Here is a 17,606-nt window from a genome sequence, read left to right on the forward strand (position 1 = left end):
TTCCAGCCCAGCCCCTCCAAGAAGCCTTTCCTATTCTTCCAGTCTGCTCTCATTTCTTTCTGTTGAAGGTCCCTCCAGACAGCTCACCCACCCATTCATGAACTGCAGGTCCCTTATCCTGCTATTACTAATAGAACCCAATCTGGTCTTCCCTGGCTTCCCTTGCCTTCAAGCTCAACTTCAGTGAGAACAGGATGCCTAGGAAGCCTCGGCCTGGGTTTATGTCTAAGGGGCCCAGATCCCTGTATTCTGTAGATTTTTAAATCATTCATTCTTCTAGAGGGATGTGCTGATCAAAGTGAGCCAGTATGTTTGAACTATTTCTTTGAACAGGCTATTATAAATTCCCAGACCTCACAACCATCGATTGATGTAATGACAGTCCTAAGGTTACTGATGGATCCTCCCTTCTCCTTACCTTGGTTGCCTGATATATGTTTATTTAAATGTGCTGTGGGATGAAGTTGTAGGATAAGATTCTGACATCCCTCACCTCTAGAAGTGATAAACAGAGCCTGAGCCCGAAATATGTTTGTGGATTTGATCAAGAATTCTCTGTGAAATTGTACCTGTTCAGTTGCTTGATCTCCCAAAGAACACGCTGCCCCAAACAGCCTGCAGGGACTGCAGATTAGAGCAGAGAAGGGAGCTGTTTCTCTCTCATCCCAAAGTCTGAGCAGGCAGTCTTACCACCCCACGGCTTATGAAAATACGTTCTGTATAAAGTGTTTGGAGTCTGAGTTGCCAGCTAGCTTTCCAGGCTTGGTGCAGAAAAATAATGTTTCTTTTATTTTCAGTTTTACCTTCGACTTGTCCTTTTTCATCAGCTCCAGCACGGACCACCGTTGTCCCCACCGTACTTTCCTCCAATGCCCTTGTATCAGTAAGCATGCTTAGTTGCAACAACAAAAACCGACTTTAGTTTGCTTGAGCAAAAAGGAAATTTATTGATTTCTGATTTATTGACTTCTCATTGATTAGATGATTCCAACTGGTTGCTCATGTTTATTCCTTCTTTACTCTAAATTATTCTAAAATGACGGTAAAGTTAAATGATATTAACCCACAAGTTTAAAGAGTACATAGGAAGAGACAACAGCAGATGAAAGCTTGGGGCTAGTATTTGAAAAACAGAAAGTTGATGGAAGAAGAGTGATTGGTTCAACAGAGTAAGAATGTTATAACTTCAGTGCTTGGTAATAAAGATGCTATTGGGATATAAAACTGAAAGCAACAAATGAACAGGACAAAAAAACCAAAAACGCATGGACACGGAAAGTAGTTTGGTGGTTACCAGAGGGAAAAGAGGGAGGAGGGGGAGGTAGATAAGGATAAAGGAAGTCAAATATATGGTACGGAAGGAGATTTGATTTTGGGTGGTGAAGACACAATGCAATATACAGATGCTGTATTATTGAACTGTACATGTGAAACATACAATTTTATTAACCAGTGTCACCCCAGTAAATTTAATTTTTTAAAAAGATGCTATCAGGAAGTGAGCTGGTTCAACCTGCTCTGAGAGCCTTAGTCCTCAGAGACCCTAGAAAGTGGGATGGGGCAGGTGTTAGAAACCAGGGGAAATTAAGCAGAAATTTACATGGTGGGTTGTGAAACTTTTATTTCCTTTTCCTGTCCTAGAATGCCAGCAGGCAGGACACTGAAGGAATCTTTTCTGGAGAATCTAAACAACTCTGGAAAAAAGCCCCCCAGGTGCTGATATTGTGGAGGAGAGCAGTGTCTTCCTTAGGAAAGCAAGGAAGCCCACCAATCCATTCATCCACAAGTCACACAAAGCCCAACAAGAACTTTTTAATGCCTCACTTTAAATATGAAAGGGCAACTAAAGATCTTTATGCATTTGAGGAAAGTCTCTTATATGAAAGAGAAAGTACAAAACAAACATAAAAAAAGAATCCAGGGTAAACTTAGTTTAGGGAACAGAAGGAAACATCAAAAACCCTATCACTGCTAATCTTAAAAGAGATAAAAAAAAAATTGCATCCTTAAGACGTGAACAAGATAATATGAAAAAGAACAGAGAGCACAAAATAGCAACTGAATATAAAAAAGTAATAACTGAAAATTTAAAAATCCAATTGAAGTTTTAGAAAATAAGGTTGAGAAAAGCAAAACAAAAAGTTATGTATAAAATAGGAGAGAAAAGTTGACAAAAACGAATGGCTCAATCTAAAAAGTTCAATGTTCTTCTAACAGCAATTCTAGAGAGAACAGAAAAAAAAAGGAGAAAAGGTAAATATCAAAGGAATAAACAAGAAAATGTCTCAGAACTGAAGGATGTGTGCCTCCAGACTAAAAAGTCCTACCAACTATTTAGCTTTTAGCAAAAATAAATGAAAAGAACACTCACACCAAGACCCTTTGATGCCAAGTTTTAAAGCAGTGGGGTAAAAGCAGGCGTGAGGGCAGGGAAGAGGAAAAGTCGAAGGAGGAGAAGGGAGGAAGAAGAAAGGTAGGTGTCATAAAAAGAGTAAGAATCAGAATGGCTTTAGGATGCTTAAGAGTAACACTGGATGCAACAAAATACTAGAGAAACATGATTTCCGTGGAAGAATTAATATTACTCTATTATGTACTAAGTAAAACCAATCAGTCAATATTACAGCAAAATTTTAAAAAATTCCATACATGCAAAGACTCAAAAAAATTTACATATCATGAATTTTTTTCTTAGAAAGAAACTGTAGAATGCTCTTCAGAAAAATCAAATAAAAATCAAAAAAGATAAAAGTAAGCAACAACGGATATAGGGAATCCAACCACCAGAGCAGAAAGAAAGTTTCAGGACAGTCCTGGGTCATCCGCCTGGAGAGCATGGGAGAGAGGGTTCCGAGAAGCTGATTCCAAGGTGTAAGGAAACTGAAAGACTATTTTATGTGATTGAGCATTTGGACAAATATATTATAGAAGTGGTATAAAAAAATTTCAAATCGAGGCAAAACTTGCTAATACAAGAAAATCAAAAGTTACGTAAGCAAGAAAGTAATGTAATTATTATCCACAACTTGGTTTAGGGAATAATATTTTCATAATATAATAAAGTCAACACTTTTGATATAATTTAAAAATTGTGATACAACTAGGTTGGGAATATTGTGAAGGGAAATGAAATGGTGAGAGATTTAAATCCTCATTACCATACCAAGAAGATAACTGATAATGTGAATGTCTAAAATCGATCAACCAAGTATAGCAGTATGAACATATGATTAAGAAATGAAAATAAATCTTAAAGGAATAGCTAAAAGAGTTACAAGTGTTTGCCTCTGGAGGGCAGCATTGGGATCAGGGACCACCATTTGTCAATAGAGGGCTTTTAATATGGCTTGATTTCAAACCGTGATTCAGTACAGAATAATAGGTTTGTAAACTATGGTTTATGCTTGTCAATTGTGCTTTGAAATTACTGTTTATTCCTCCTTTAAAAAAATCGATGGCTCTTATTCATCACATTGGTCTTGCCAGTGTTTGATATTCAGATTTTGAAAAATAAGTGTTATTTTTCCTATTGTTTGTACAAAGTTATGTAAACTTAATGAGAAACAAAAGGAACTTAATTGAATAATATTGGGCAACTCATAGAGAAGGGCAGAAGGCTGGAGAACCAGGGCTGGGAACCTACGGAAGGCCGGATGGTGGGGACGTGGTCAAGGTTACTTCAGGCACAGTCTAGGTAAGACACCATCACTGGACTCACAACAGTGCCCTTGTCACTGGATTAACTTTCAATTAAATCGTTGGCTCACTCTCTCAAGATTCAGGGGAATCTACGATGCTAAGCCTCGGTCCTATGCTGGCCTGAGCTGGCTCAACAGAGGGACCTTCTCCCTTACATCTGGCCAAGACACATGTAATGGTTATCTGCACAAATAAAGGATTTGCTGATATTGGGTAGCCAAAGTCTTCAAACTGTCTCTTACTTCCATGTGGAACACCCGTTACCTCTCTTCCAAATCAGTGAGTTTCCCAAACTGTAGGTAACCTGCCCATAGAATCTTAGAATTTTGAGATCCAGGCATCAGTCTTGTCTGTTTCTCAGACTTTTCAGATGAAAATAATGAAATCTAGAGAAGTTAAATGACATAGAGGAAAAGCAAGGACTAGGACCTCAGTCTCATTCGCATATATCATCTCTCTTGACTGATAAGCATGGGGCTGGGCTGGTAAAATATTTCCCCCTTTAATAAATCTAAAGTGTAGAGGATAATGTCAGGCAAGAAAGAGGTTCCAGTCATCTCAACAGTTTGGATAGAGCAGTGGGAAGATTCCAACACATGGAATTTACAAGGATAATGTGAAGCTTTCCAGTTAGGCTTAGAACCCTCTGAATCAGTACAAGGTATAGAGGGAAGTTAGGTGTGTGTGTGTATGTGTGTGTACTAATTTAAAAAATATGTCTTTAGGTATTGAAAGTGAGGCAGCTGGGTGTGTGCTAAGCTGTCCCTGGAAATGTGGTGGCTTGGTGTGGACCAGTGGAAACAATAGTGGTCCAAAGGCAAGGGTGAAGAAGTTCTTGTCTTCCTACCATTCCTGCCTGGCTCCAAGCCTTCTCAGATCACTGGTCCTGCAGCTGGAGTCACTTCCATGTCCCTGTAGATTAAGCCAGCCATTACTGGTTCTTACATTGGGAGATGGGGATTCTAAGCTAACTTGATACTGTGTAACCTGCCTTATCCTGCACACCTTCAACTTGTTTCTGAGTTAAGTCCTCGCATTATCTCTATTCCCTTGGTTAAGACTTTTTCTCTTCAATTTTCTGCTGCACAAGAGGTTATTGTCGAATTTATTATCTTCCTTCTTTAGTCTGATCCACCTTCTGTCTTTGTGCAGTCACATCTAGCAGTCATGCCAGATTCCTCTATCTCCTCCACACCTCACTCAGTTTTCACTGATTATCATATCAATTAACATTTTCTTTCAAAACATTTCAAACTCTATCCCTTCCTCTCTAGGCTAGTGACCTCATTCTTCTAGCCCTTATGATTACTTTTCCGGACCATTGTAACTGCTTTCTAGATGATTCCCTAAAGTTCTCATGCATGTGAAATTCTCCTGCACATAACCAGTCTGACCTATGTAAAATCCAGACCTGATCATATAGTTTCCACCCACATTTCCTCTCCTGGGCCCTTAAGGCTTAGAGCACCTTTTACCTCATCCTGTTCTATTGTAAACTTCGTGTCCTATGAAATATCAATGTGTCCCTTGAACAAAGAATTAATATCCTGGGGACATAAGTTTCATAAACACTGGGTTCAGCCAAGTTGGATGATTTTCTGTGATATGAGGACTTTTCTATTAGTGTGCTTTGTGATTCTTTAAGGTGGGGGTATAAATGCAGTATATCTCAAACTTTCTGACCACAGAGTTTTTTTTTACAGGACAACTTTTAACGTCTCCTGTATGAGTTTGCTAGGGCTGCTGTAACAAAGTACCACAGCCTGAGTAACTTAAACAGCAGGAATTTGTTGTCTCATAGTTCTGGAGACTATAAGTTCAAGATCAAGGCGTAGGCGGGGTCAGTTTCTCTTGAGGCCTCTCTCCTTGGCTGGCAGATGTTGTCTTCACATGGCCTTTCCTCTGTGAACATATATCGCTGGTGTCTCTCACTCACCAGTCACTTTGGATTAAGTCCACATCAAGGGGCTCATTTTAACTTAACCACCTCTTTAAAGACCTTATATCCAAATGAAGTTAGATTTTGAGGTACTGGACTGGGGATTGGAACTTTGACATATAAATTTGGAGGGCCACAGTTCATCCTATGACATTCCAAGGAAATTTCTGTTAGTGTCCTTTGTGATTCTTCAGGGTGGGAATAAATGTGGTATATCTCCAACTTTCTAAGTGTAGGTTTTTTTGTTTTGTTTTGCTTTGTTTTTAACAGGAGAACTTTTAGCAACTCTTAAAGCCTCGTGTATTCCATAGAACACAATCTGGGAGCTCCCAATTTACAGGGTAAAAGCTAGGCTTACTGCTCAGCATATGGCCCTGTTCTTTGGACTTGGGGGTGTTGTGGGCCATAACTCATGCCTCTGGCCACTGACCCTTCCACCCCTGATTCTGACCCGCAACATGACTAGTGGGGATGTTTAACAGACTGGGCAATACCACATCTGCCTCATCAGTGGGCACAGTAAAGTGTGACTCAGTGAGAGAACCTGCCGGGAAGAGTGTGTGCGTGTGGCAGGGGGTGGCGGTGGGGGATCAAGGGCTTCTCCAGGGCTACTCTGACCTCTCTGGAATGCAGAGCTGACCATACACATCCCATCCTAATGTGGCAAGGAAGGAAGAGTTTCCAAAGCTGTCTGGTCTGACTGTTTGGATAGAACAGGGTTCTGACAGGATAGAAGAGGGAGCAAGGCATTTGAGGGCTAGGCAATTGGGTGATGATTTAGTCAATATACTCAGGGAAGAAAATGAAAGTCTAATTGAGGGCCATAGAGAAACATTGATTAATAAAGATTAGAAGAATTTATACAGGGTTCTTTACAGAAATTATATTTTCTGTGCTATACTTTATCTATGAGATAGGAACTCTTCATAGCTAATTTTGATTATAATTGATTTTTGCCTCATCTAATAACTTTAGAACCAAATCCTTATTCACAAGATGTGAAGATGTGACTCAATCACCATTCCCCAACTGAATGCCCTTTCTCAGCTCCAGGCTTGCACTTGCTATCCTATTAGGCTAGAAAACCCTACTGTCCCACTACTGTCCATCCCCAGCATGGGGACTTCTCTCCAGGAAGGAGTTGGTATCTGGTTTCTGATTTGCTGAACACATCTCTATCACTGTGTATGGATTTACTCAAAGACAAGGCCCAAGATTGCCTTATCTCCATGACCAGCTTTGTGCGTAGAACCCAGCACCTAGTAGGAGCCCAGGACATGCTTGTTAGTTGGGTGGGCGGGTCCTGCTATTGTCTCCATCCCACCTGCTCTTGGATTTTCCTGAGGGTGACACCTACTTCTTTGATTTTTTAATCCCATTAATCCCCAAAGTGGATGAGTCAGAGAAGTCTGTCATTCCCCCTTGGGCCTCCCTCATACCTCACTCTTCCTCTAGATGTTGCAAATTCCTCAGGACCCCTATGGAGCTGGATCCCTTGCTAGCCTGAAGACTTTTGCCTTATTCCAGTGGCCATTCCCCCTGGGCCCTGTACTACCAGCCCAGCACTAATTAGAACTTGGCCTGGTCCATGGCTAACCCAGTACTAGGGAGAACAGACTCGAGAAGTGTCAAGTCTACTTTGAATAGTTGCCAGGGAAGGGGCTCACACTCTCATGAACCTCCCCATCCTTGGGGTTTGGTGAGACAGACAGCTACTCCAGACATGTTGACAGTCTATCTCATACTATTGTTATTTGGTCTGTACTTGTGGGCTCTTTAACCTGGGTGGAGATGATAATGTTCCTGTCCGTGACCTCAAGAGTTGGCTATTTAGTCATTTACTACTTTGTAAGCTTCAGTTTTTATTATCAAAAGGGATCATGGTCACCATGCAGAATTGTTTCAACAGTTAGTCACAACACAGGTTGAGATTCACATTTTGGAATAAGCACCTTAAAGGCCATACGGAAAGTCTGGTAATAGAAACAAGAAAGACCAGTGTGGATCTGAGGCAGGAAATTATGAGATGCAATGATGCCTATGCTGGCCATTTTGTGTTTGCCAATTTATTGATGTTGTTTCTTTTCTATTTGTGCCCCACTCGTCCACTACAGTGTATGAAGTGGAGTTATTTGGGGTGTGTGTGTGTGCGTGTGTGTGTGTGTGTGTGTATGCGCGCGCGCACGCGTGCATGTGAGCACATGCCCACATATATGGGAGTATTTGGAGAGTTTAATGTGTAAAGTTGACCTGGGGGTCAGGTAGGACTGCTTCCTTCCCTCATGCCTGTTGCTAAAATGATCAGATGAAAGTAATGAAGGGCTTCAGACCTACAGCTCCAAGGCAGGTTATAGGACATGGTTGGTGATGAGTCATTGCACTGCCTTTTTTACTCTAGATACTGAGCCTGGAAGTCCTGTGTTCACTGTTTTCTCTCTAAACAATGCTATCCCATGGGCAGGGCCTTTCCAGGTCCTTTGTGCAGGCAGTGGGGTTAGAAGGTGTGCAAGCGGGCCACATCCCTGAGGACAAAGCATATGTGTATTTGGCTTTGACGTCTAGCCCTCCCAGTAATTGAGTGAAGAGTGACCTTGCTTTACTGCTGGACCCAGAGGGCTTTGAGCAAAATCTAGGCTGCTGGCCATGTTTAGGTCTGGGCCCCAACTGCAGAGCTTTGTACTTGGAGAGAAGCCATCTCGAAGGCTATAAGGCAATTTATATTGTGGATTCTAAGGAGAATAGATTCTTCCTCCCTCTTCCCTTTTTACTGAGTTTGTCATCCTGTTCTCCTTGCTCCCCAAGACCTCAGAGCCCCAGCTATGGCCTCTCTGGGTCATTTTCAGTGGGGCCAGAGTCTCAAGTGGAACACCAAGGTGAGTAGCTGTGTGTGCCCCCATCTCTCTGAGCACAGGGCATCTCCCTGCTTTCCCAAGTCACAGATCAGGGACTCCTTTCCTGACAATTTCTGAGCCAAGAAACTCTTCCAGCTCTTGTCTCCAGAACTGAAAAGAAGATATTTTTCTTTTGATTCTATTCTCCAAAAAGTCAGGCTCGTAAAAAAGGAATATAAATTATACCCAGAAGCTCTTATCAGCTTAGTAAAGAATTGCTACCTTCAACTTTATTGCCTTAAAAAGAATTCAAATGCTTCCATCATTTAAAAACAGTTTAGATTGAAGAAAGGAATTAGACCTGCGTGCAGAAGCAGCTTGCCTGGTTTTGATGATTTGAAGGTGTTGCAATCCTAACCTTAAATGTTGATGCTTTAATTGAGCAGCCAGGTAGTGTAGTTGTTCTTCCAATATATGTCTCCCTGTAGGTCTGGATCTCTGGGGCTGATAGCAACTCATGAGGGCAGGCCTATGGAGCCTTACGTGACCCAGCAGTGCTGGGAGGGACTTTTATGCCCCAAACAGCGCCTACCTTCAGCAGCACCTGATGCCGTGGATCCTCAGTGCCAGTCTTTGGATGCAGGCAGTGCCTTCTCAAGCTCCAGTATAAATGTGCAAATACCTGTGGGAAGGAGAAGAAAACATTTCTAATCAGTTTTGGACTTTGCTTGTATCGAAAAATCACTTGAAGCTGGAGCCGAACAGCAGAATGTATGAGAAATGGTTCAGTGTAGCCACCTGCCTCCCAAGAGCTGTGTCCCTTGCTCTCTGGAGGACTGCGCTCTAAGATTATTCACAGCCCACTGCAGAAGCTGGCGGCTGCTCTTGCCAAACCAGAGCAGGGTGTAAATAAGCTAAGAAGTAACTTGTTCTTTTGCACATCTCAGTCCTCAAAAGGGATTGTGTGGTAGCGTCCCTGTGGCCAAAGAGCTGGGAATGCCTTTCTGTTTCATGAGACAATATGGGATAGAGAAGCTGGCTCCCATCACCTCCTGTCAGGACACAGCCTGGGTGTCTGTGAGAGTGAGAACATGGAGGGCCTTATTTGGCTTTTGTGCCCTCCAGGTGGCAGGGAAATTTGGACCATTGGTTAAAATCCAAGTATTCATCAATTGATATCATTGGCACTGCCTGGCTTCACTTCTCAGAGTTGATCTCATTAAACAGATCGTGACTGTGAGCAGACTCCATTTCATTTTTCTGCTGATATTAATGTTTCTCCATAAATTGTCCACATGCAGCATATTCTCACTTTTTATTACAGTAAATTACACTTCCTGCACAGCTCTGGAACCTGTCTCTATTTCATCTGAAGGGTCCACAAATGATCTGTAATGAATCTTCATCCCCAGAGGCTGTGAGCAGGCATTTCTGCCCTCTGCACAAAGTGGGAAGGTAGTTTGGAAGAGTTGTTTACCTCAAATTTGGTAAAAGGTTTGGACTGAGGCCAGGGAGTTGAGTGATTGATTAGAAATTGTTTAGCTCTATCAGGTTTATATATATATTTAATCAATTATGCTCTCTTTTTTTCAATAGCGACACAATAGTTTTTTGAGATCAAAGCCAGTGTCAAAAAAAATCTAATGATGAACACTCTCTCCAGTGTTACAGTAATATATTTTGAAATGCCATTGATCAACCAAACTAGTCCAGAACTTACTATGTCATTAAGCAGGTTACATGGGAACTTGTATCATGAGGTTCAGCATTCAGCACAAATGAAGAAACAATTATAGCCCCATAGAAGAGTTCTCAAATTTGATCATGTTTCCATCAGTTTCCAAAGTTCACAATATCTTGTATTTATCTACCTTTAAAGTTCACTTTGTTTCATTCTCAGTTTCTCTCAGATGTGTAGAAAAAAAGTGCCGTTTTCAAATCCAGGCAGTACTTTGCATGTTGTGGTGTTAACTAAAAAGGAAGTACATCTTGAAAGTGTGCAAAGTGAGGAGATAGGTCCCATATGCATGGGTTTCTGTTAGTAAAAGGAGTGGAAATTTTAGCTCAGCTACTTATGTTACCCCAGCCTTGTCTACAGACCCTCTTAGGACCTTGCTTTCTGGAAAACTGCATAGCTTCTGAAACCCTGGCCTCATGGTATTTACTTTGCTGATTTCCTTGTAAATGGGCTCTTTGAATCAACACTAGTCTGTAGCCAGATACTCCTCTTCCTTGAAAATGTGCGTGTGTGGGGGGGGGGGGAGGGGTGGCATTCTATTCCCTCATGCTTCAGAGGGGTGACATTGCACAGAGAGAATTGTTTCTAAATAGTGTGTTGTTGCACAGGCAGTAGTGGGTCTTTAAACTTAGCTCCATATCTGTCCTTGGGAAAATGCCAGGCCCTGGGCTCCACAGGGGGAATGTTCTGAAGTGTTAGAGTTGGGGTTTTAAAAAGATGCTAAGTGTCGACAAGGTTTTATTATCTCAGGCTTCCAGTGTTGGGGTGCCTAGATAAGTGGCCGACAATTAACACATACATAAATAATTGGTGGCATTTGCACTTTGTAAAATAAATCCTTAGCAATGTGGCTGGAAGGCTTCCATGTGGAGGTTTTTTCCACTCCATTTACTATTCCTTTAGGCCAAGATAGAGTGAAACAGGCCCATACTAAAGAAATGCAACTGGAATAATGATCTCAGGTTTATGAGAATAAGTTAACCTGGAGAAGGAAGGCACTGCTGTTCGTAATGGCGTTTTCTCAGTTATGAGAAAAAAAGATCATTTTGTTCCCATTGTCAGGGACAAAAGGTTCATTTGTTGGTACTGACAGTTCATAATTTTTGGAGATCAGCATAATGGAGGAAGATAGATGGACCTGAGTTCAAATCCAGTCTCTGACAAGTACTAGCTGATGGACTTGTGCAAAATACAAGTCTAGATCTAGGTCTCAGTTTCCTGTCTGTGAAATGGGCATGAGAATGCTGCCTGGCTTGTTAGGGCATTGAGATAAAGCGAGGTATGTGGGTTGTAAAGTGGAGGAGATTGTGTATTGAAGTATCTGGCGGGGTGCTTAATAGAGGCACACCCCTATTGCCTTTGGAAATAGCTCAGACTTGGTGCTGGTGAAAGGCTGAGAATGCAGAGGAAGGGGACCAGGTAGAGAGCCTCCAATCCCTCAGAACTCCCATCTTCTCTGCTTCTGTCTAGGTGTCCTGATATTAGAACTGATCCTCACCTTCATGTAGCCATTGTTAGCCCCTTGTGGTTCCATCCAGGCAAGCTGGCCTATATATTATTTCTGTCAGTGAGAGGGGCTTTCTGTCCAGAGCATTTGGGAACCAGAAATTGGGGCTTGGTCTGCATTTACTTCCCTATAGAAACCATGGGATCAGGGTGACTGGGTGGCCAGGACAGGATACAAATATCCTCTGGCCTCCAGTGGATCTGCAGGATGGCATGTTGGAGGTCTGCATCACTTATACTCCAGCTCTGTTGATGCCATTGGCCTTGGAAAAAATTTCAGATGGGGTTGCTGTTCACAGACAAGGGGACACATTCCCTTCCCCAGGTGTGAGAAGGGCAACTGCCCTCTGCTTCCTTTAACAAGGGTCTACCTGTGGCAGTACAATTTTCTCTTAAGAGTGTGCCATGTGGGTATAAGGATATGTGTAACCATCCAGCTCTGCCTCTGCAAGTGATGTCACCCCACTGGCAGCCTATGACCACCATCCCAGCCCTTTCCATGGGCTACATGCCATCTAAGGCATCTTGGGTGTCCTTTTAAATTCAAAAGGGGTAAGACGTTAGCATGATCCTTTGGAATTTCCTACCTCCTCAGCTCATCTTCTAAAGTTCTATGTTTGCCATTCTATTTATGGATCACAGGAGCCAGGCAGATGGGCTTGATGGGTTGGCAAGGGCTTGCAAGACTTACAGCAACAACTTATTGAGGGCTGCCTTGCTGTGCCCAGGTGTTGTTCCACTGCAATGATCCCTCGGAGTCATTGAGACCTTGTTCCTAGCTCCACAGCATCTGCAGTGCTCAGGCCTTCACTGCCTATTACTGCATTATTCTGAGGGTTGTCCCAGAGCCATGGTGCCCAGCTGCAGGAGAGAAGCCCAGTTGCAAGAAACTGGCCTTCTTACTTACTGAAGGCAAGTGACTGAGAGTCTACCCTGAGCAGGAAGCTGGCCTCACTCCCTACCCACCCCATCCATGGAACAAAGGGGTTGCTCTTTATTTTTGGTTGGCTCAACACTTCTCTGCAGATGCTGACGGATAAGTAGTCATAGATCCACATGTGGCAGCGGTGAGAGATGGCCTGCATTGTGTTACCTTAAAAGGTCTATAGACTCTCGGAGGAGGCAGTGTTAACCGCATTTGAGTGGGTGTACATTTCTGGTCTTCTTGATATTGTTGGCTCCATGAAGCCAGGGACAAGGCTCCTGGCTCACACCCATATCCAGGAAAGTTAGGAGAGCTGCTGGTGTATAGCATGCCTAGTCTGTTGAATGAATGAATGAAAGCATGACAAATTATGTACTTCTGCACATTCAAAAGAGACCACAGAATGCCAACCAGGTAGGAGACATCAGTGGAAAGGATGGGGAGGACTTTTGCATTAACTGATCATCAATAGTGAGCTACTTTCTGTGATAGAAGCTTCATGTGTAATTTCATTTAATTCTTGTATTTAATTCTTCTGTCTCAAGAGTGGGAGGTGTCGGTCTCAGGTTAGCTTCCCAGAAGCAGATTTTGAGTGGAAATTTGTGTGACAATAATTTATTAAGAAGTGTTCCCAGGGAAATTAAAGAAAGATAGCAGGAGAGTGGGACCGTTGACCAGAGAAATGAAGGAAACCAGGGAGGGTGTGAGGTCAAGTGAAGCAGTTTGGGCTCATCCTACAGAGAGATTCTGAAGACAGCTAAATTCGCACATGGAGCAGTCCCCATCAGGAAATAGGACAACTGGGACTGGTATATGTGACACCCTCAGTGCTTGGTGAAGTATAAATTCCCAGGGGTTATGAGTGCCAAGTAGGGTTCTGGACGCCTGAGCCATGGGAGTCTGCCATTGGGAATGAGTGCGCACGGGAGTGTGTTCAAAGATCCTGATGGGATGTGAAGGGGACATAGGCAGAGCATCAATAGTGCTGTTGGCATTTGAACACCTTTTAGGCATGAAACTGCTGCTCAGAGAGTGGAATAGCTCACCCAGGAGCACTCAGCTAAGCAATGACCAGACTGGGATTCAAATATGCTTTGCCTGCCTGCCTCCTCCTTACCTTGCTCACTCTGAGATGAAAGGGAAAACTGGCCTCCACCTGCATCATGGTTGGGGAGAAAGAGGGTAAAGATAGCTCTTAGAAGGGGAATGTGTGGTGCTGAGAGGAACACTGCCCACTGGGCTGTGAGCATTTAGGGCTCTTCCCACAGAGCTGGCAGCTCTCCAGTGATTAGGAGGGGAGAGGGGTGTTCTTACTAAATCTGCAATTGCTTCCCCTTCTCACCATCCATCTCAGCTTCTGTGTGAGTTGCATCCTCTGGAAAAGGCTGTAGCCAAGTGCTATTTATCTCCATGTGGGGAAAAGAGGCTTAACAAATTAGCTAATGCTTAATTGGTAAGGGAAAGTAGGACAGAAAAGTTGGCCAGTTGTCCTGTGGGGTTTTCTGATCAATTCTTTCCATCAGTATTCTCTGTACATAAGTCTGAGATCAGGTGGGAAGACTCCTTAGGGTAGCCAGGGCTCCCACTCGCTCCTTGGGATGTGCCTGCATTTGAGTTAGGTCCCCTGTGCTGCTGGTTCCTATGGGGACACGCAGACGGCTGACCACATGCGCAGGTGTACCCACACATTCAGATTTAGGGAACTACACATTCTGGAGCAGGGTTCTCAGTCCTGGAGGCCCAGAATCAGGGTTGGAGCTGAAACAACACAGGATATCAGGCACATCACCATTCCCAGTGATTTTAGGATTCCTAGCGTTTGGGTTCAGGGGTCTATATTTTTAAAAGCTCCCTAGGAGGTTCTTAGATTGTTGGGGAAGGTCGTCAAGAAGATGTGACCGCTGGTTTGACCTGCGAACTGAACCTGGGCAATTGGAGGCTTCCCACTCCCTTCCCTATGCTTGGAATGTGTGTTCTGTTTGCCTCCTCAGTGCTAGGAGCTGCCTAAGGACATAGCCTTGAGCTAGAAATGTAGTGTTGAGACTATTTGAACTGGGCACATGACCCAGTTAAGGCCTCTGTATGAACTTTGAAGATTCTGGCAAGCAGGTATAGAAAACTACTGTCTTGCTGGCACCCATGACAAGCCTTGTAAGTCCCCTTCCGTATTAAACCTGCTACATACCAATCTGGGGTGGTCTGCATTTTCCTTTGGTGTCTTCCTGCCCTCTGCAAATAGGGGCCCGTTTCAGATTACACCCAGGAAACTCCCAGCTAGGTTTGCAAAGCAACATATGTTCAGTAGACTTGAGAATCACTGCCGCAGAACATTAGTACACAATAGAGTCTTACCCCTCACCCATGGTCAGCTTCCACATGGATACTTTAGCACCTTTCAGGGCACTGCTGTCTGCCTTCCACTCAGATACTTTCCATGAGACCTAGCTATTCCTGAGGCAGTCCATTCCATCTTGAATGACTTGGAAAGTGTTTTATTACATAGAATTGATATTTGCCTCCCTGATTACTGGAGACCTTCATTCTAAATTAACTCTCAGAAGCTGGAAAGAGTAATTCCAATGTTTTGCACAAGATAGTTCTTCATGTGTTTAAAGACACTTATACTGTCCTGCCCTCTAAGTATCCCTGGTCACTTTAACTGGACTGGCCATCAGTTTACAGTTTCACTCCATGACTGATTCGTCTCCATTGTCCTTCATCAAGCAGGGTTGCCCAATAGTCACCCCTCAAGGGGCAGAAGAGACCCATAACCTCTTTCCTGTCCATGAGTCTTTACTCAAAAGGGTTGCTTTCAAGTCTTATCTTCCTGGAAACCAAGTGTTTGACTTTTAGTTCAGCCTTGTTAAACAGCATCTCTTTAGATGCAGTTTAGTATTCAGGCTTTATGACCTCCTCTCAACTCTGTATCATGTGCGAATTTGTTGAGTGTGTCACCAACACCTCTACATGAGCATTCAGGTGTTATGAATGGAGGCAAGCCAGAGCCCATCAGTGTGCTGGAGGTTCTTGGGGCATCTCCTTCTCCCACCTTCTTTACTGGGCTTCCTGGCTTCTGAAGTCATTCATGAAAGTCTGCATGTTGAGAGGGGAGAGGCTCTGGGCAGGGTGGCCATGATTTCGCCCTGTGGGACTCTCCCTTCTCTGCCTCTTCTGAGCATCTGAAGTCCTCTCTGCTTTTGTGGAGGGGGCCTGGTTTACTGAATTTGTAGAATGGGGAGGAAAGTAGGTGTCTTCAGGACATGGCACCATCTTATTCATAGGCTGGAGAAGGAGTCTCCTGTGTCTTTAACCCTGATGTGGCCCAATTTTTGATGTTCTGTGGGATACAGTCTGTAAAGAAGTGGAATTCTAGAGCTGGCCTGGGCACTCGCCTAGGCTCTATTTCCACATGCTTGTTGCATTGGCAAGCAAACTTGTCCATTGCTTGTGTGACATTAACAGTTCCATGACCTAGGTCCCATATATGACTGGGTCACTGGGAGAGGTAGGTTCCTTATACCTCTATTCCTTATCTGTTAAAAAGAATGAATCAGATCTTTATATACTAATGAGAAGAGCTGTTCTTGATATATACATAAGTCAAAAATGACAGTTGTGTCCTCATGTGTATTTCATGATCCAATTTTAATAAAATAATCTGTCCAATACGTGTATGTATATATGTACCTGCAGAGGCGAATAAACACTTCTGGGTGGGGACATCTCAAATGATCTCTGGGGGATGAGTTAGGAGGGATAATGGGGGTATTTTTGCTACTTTTGCACATATTTTTATGGGGCAGGATTATGGAATGCTATTGAACATTTTTATTTTCCTTTATTTCTTCCAAGTAAAAGGAGTAATAAAAATCACATTACAAACCCCACCCCCCAAAAGGACTATAACGTGATAGCTCCCTGTCAGGTTTGTAAATGGCCTGGCAAAGTTCTTTGTGCTCAGCCAGTACTTGGCACAAGCAAACTGTAAGTATTTTTACAGAATATGCTTGAAAACTATCATTTCCTTCTACTTCTTTCAACCTGTTGGCTTTCCAAATAAAGGAGGGGAAAAAACACTCATAAAACATATGAGAAACAGTGTAAGTAATGATCTTATCTGCCTTGCCCTCCAACACTTCATTCATATATTCAACAACATTCATTGAACGCCTATTATGTGCTGGTTATAGGTTCTGGGACACAGCCGTGACCAAAACAGATTTGACCCCTGACCTTATGGAGACCCCAACTGAGTGGAGGAGATAGACAATAAGAAATATACCGACAACAATTCAGGCAAAAAATGGCAAGTGCTATAAAGAAATAGAACAAAGTGCTATAAGAGAGAATAACAGGAATGGGGTCACTGCCCAGGAGAGAGCCAGTTCTGCGTGTCCTATAGAATGGAAAGCAGCTCAGAGCTACGGCTGTTAGCTATTGTCTCGCTGGATGTCATTCAGCATATCTGGACACACTGTCATAAACTTTTCATTCCAGATTTCTGATCCTCTTGCCACTGGGAATGATGAGACTCACACTTAAGTGCCCCTCCAGAAAGGAGTTTGCAAGTATTCTCTGGGAAGGGAGGGGTACCTGGGCCTGTGGCCCTGTGATGCCCACAGGAACTGGAACTTCTATCCTTGCTTGGGGCCAGTGCCTGAGAGCTATGAAGAACAGCAGGAAATCAGATGTCTGTGTTCAAATGACTTGTCTTGTAGCTAAGGCAGCCAGAGCTGGCCCCAAGGGCACAGCATGTTTTGTGAGAAAAAAATTCTCCAAAAACAATGTTTATCAAACCCCATCTCAACAACCATCCTGTGTGTCTGCCAGCTTCTGGCTTGCTTCTGTTCATGTTCATTTTCTTTTTCTCTCTGCAGGCTGTGGAGACCAATCTGGCTTCCAAGGACAGCCATTGGGTATTTGTGAATGAGGTAAGAGCTCAAAATGATGAGGAGGGTGGCCTTCACT

At 43.2% G+C, this 17,606-nt stretch overlaps 1 protein-coding gene across 2 annotated transcripts in view; it reads left to right on the forward strand.

Moving 5' to 3' along the window:
- The window catches only part of GRID1 (glutamate ionotropic receptor delta type subunit 1), a 661,749-nt gene that overhangs the window by 387,278 nt on the left and 256,865 nt on the right, over positions 1-17,606 (forward strand). For both annotated transcript variants that reach the window (XM_036223755.1, XM_036223756.1), the window contains one exon: positions 17,516-17,569. In XM_036223755.1, the coding sequence (XP_036079648.1) occupies positions 17,516-17,569 (54 nt within the window). The remainder of the gene's footprint in view (positions 1-17,515; positions 17,570-17,606) is intronic.

The sequence above is a fragment of the Rousettus aegyptiacus genome, unplaced genomic scaffold, assembly GCF_014176215.1.
Source record: "Rousettus aegyptiacus isolate mRouAeg1 unplaced genomic scaffold, mRouAeg1.p scaffold_m13_p_6, whole genome shotgun sequence".
NCBI classification, from domain to species: Eukaryota; Metazoa; Chordata; class Mammalia; order Chiroptera; family Pteropodidae; genus Rousettus; species Rousettus aegyptiacus.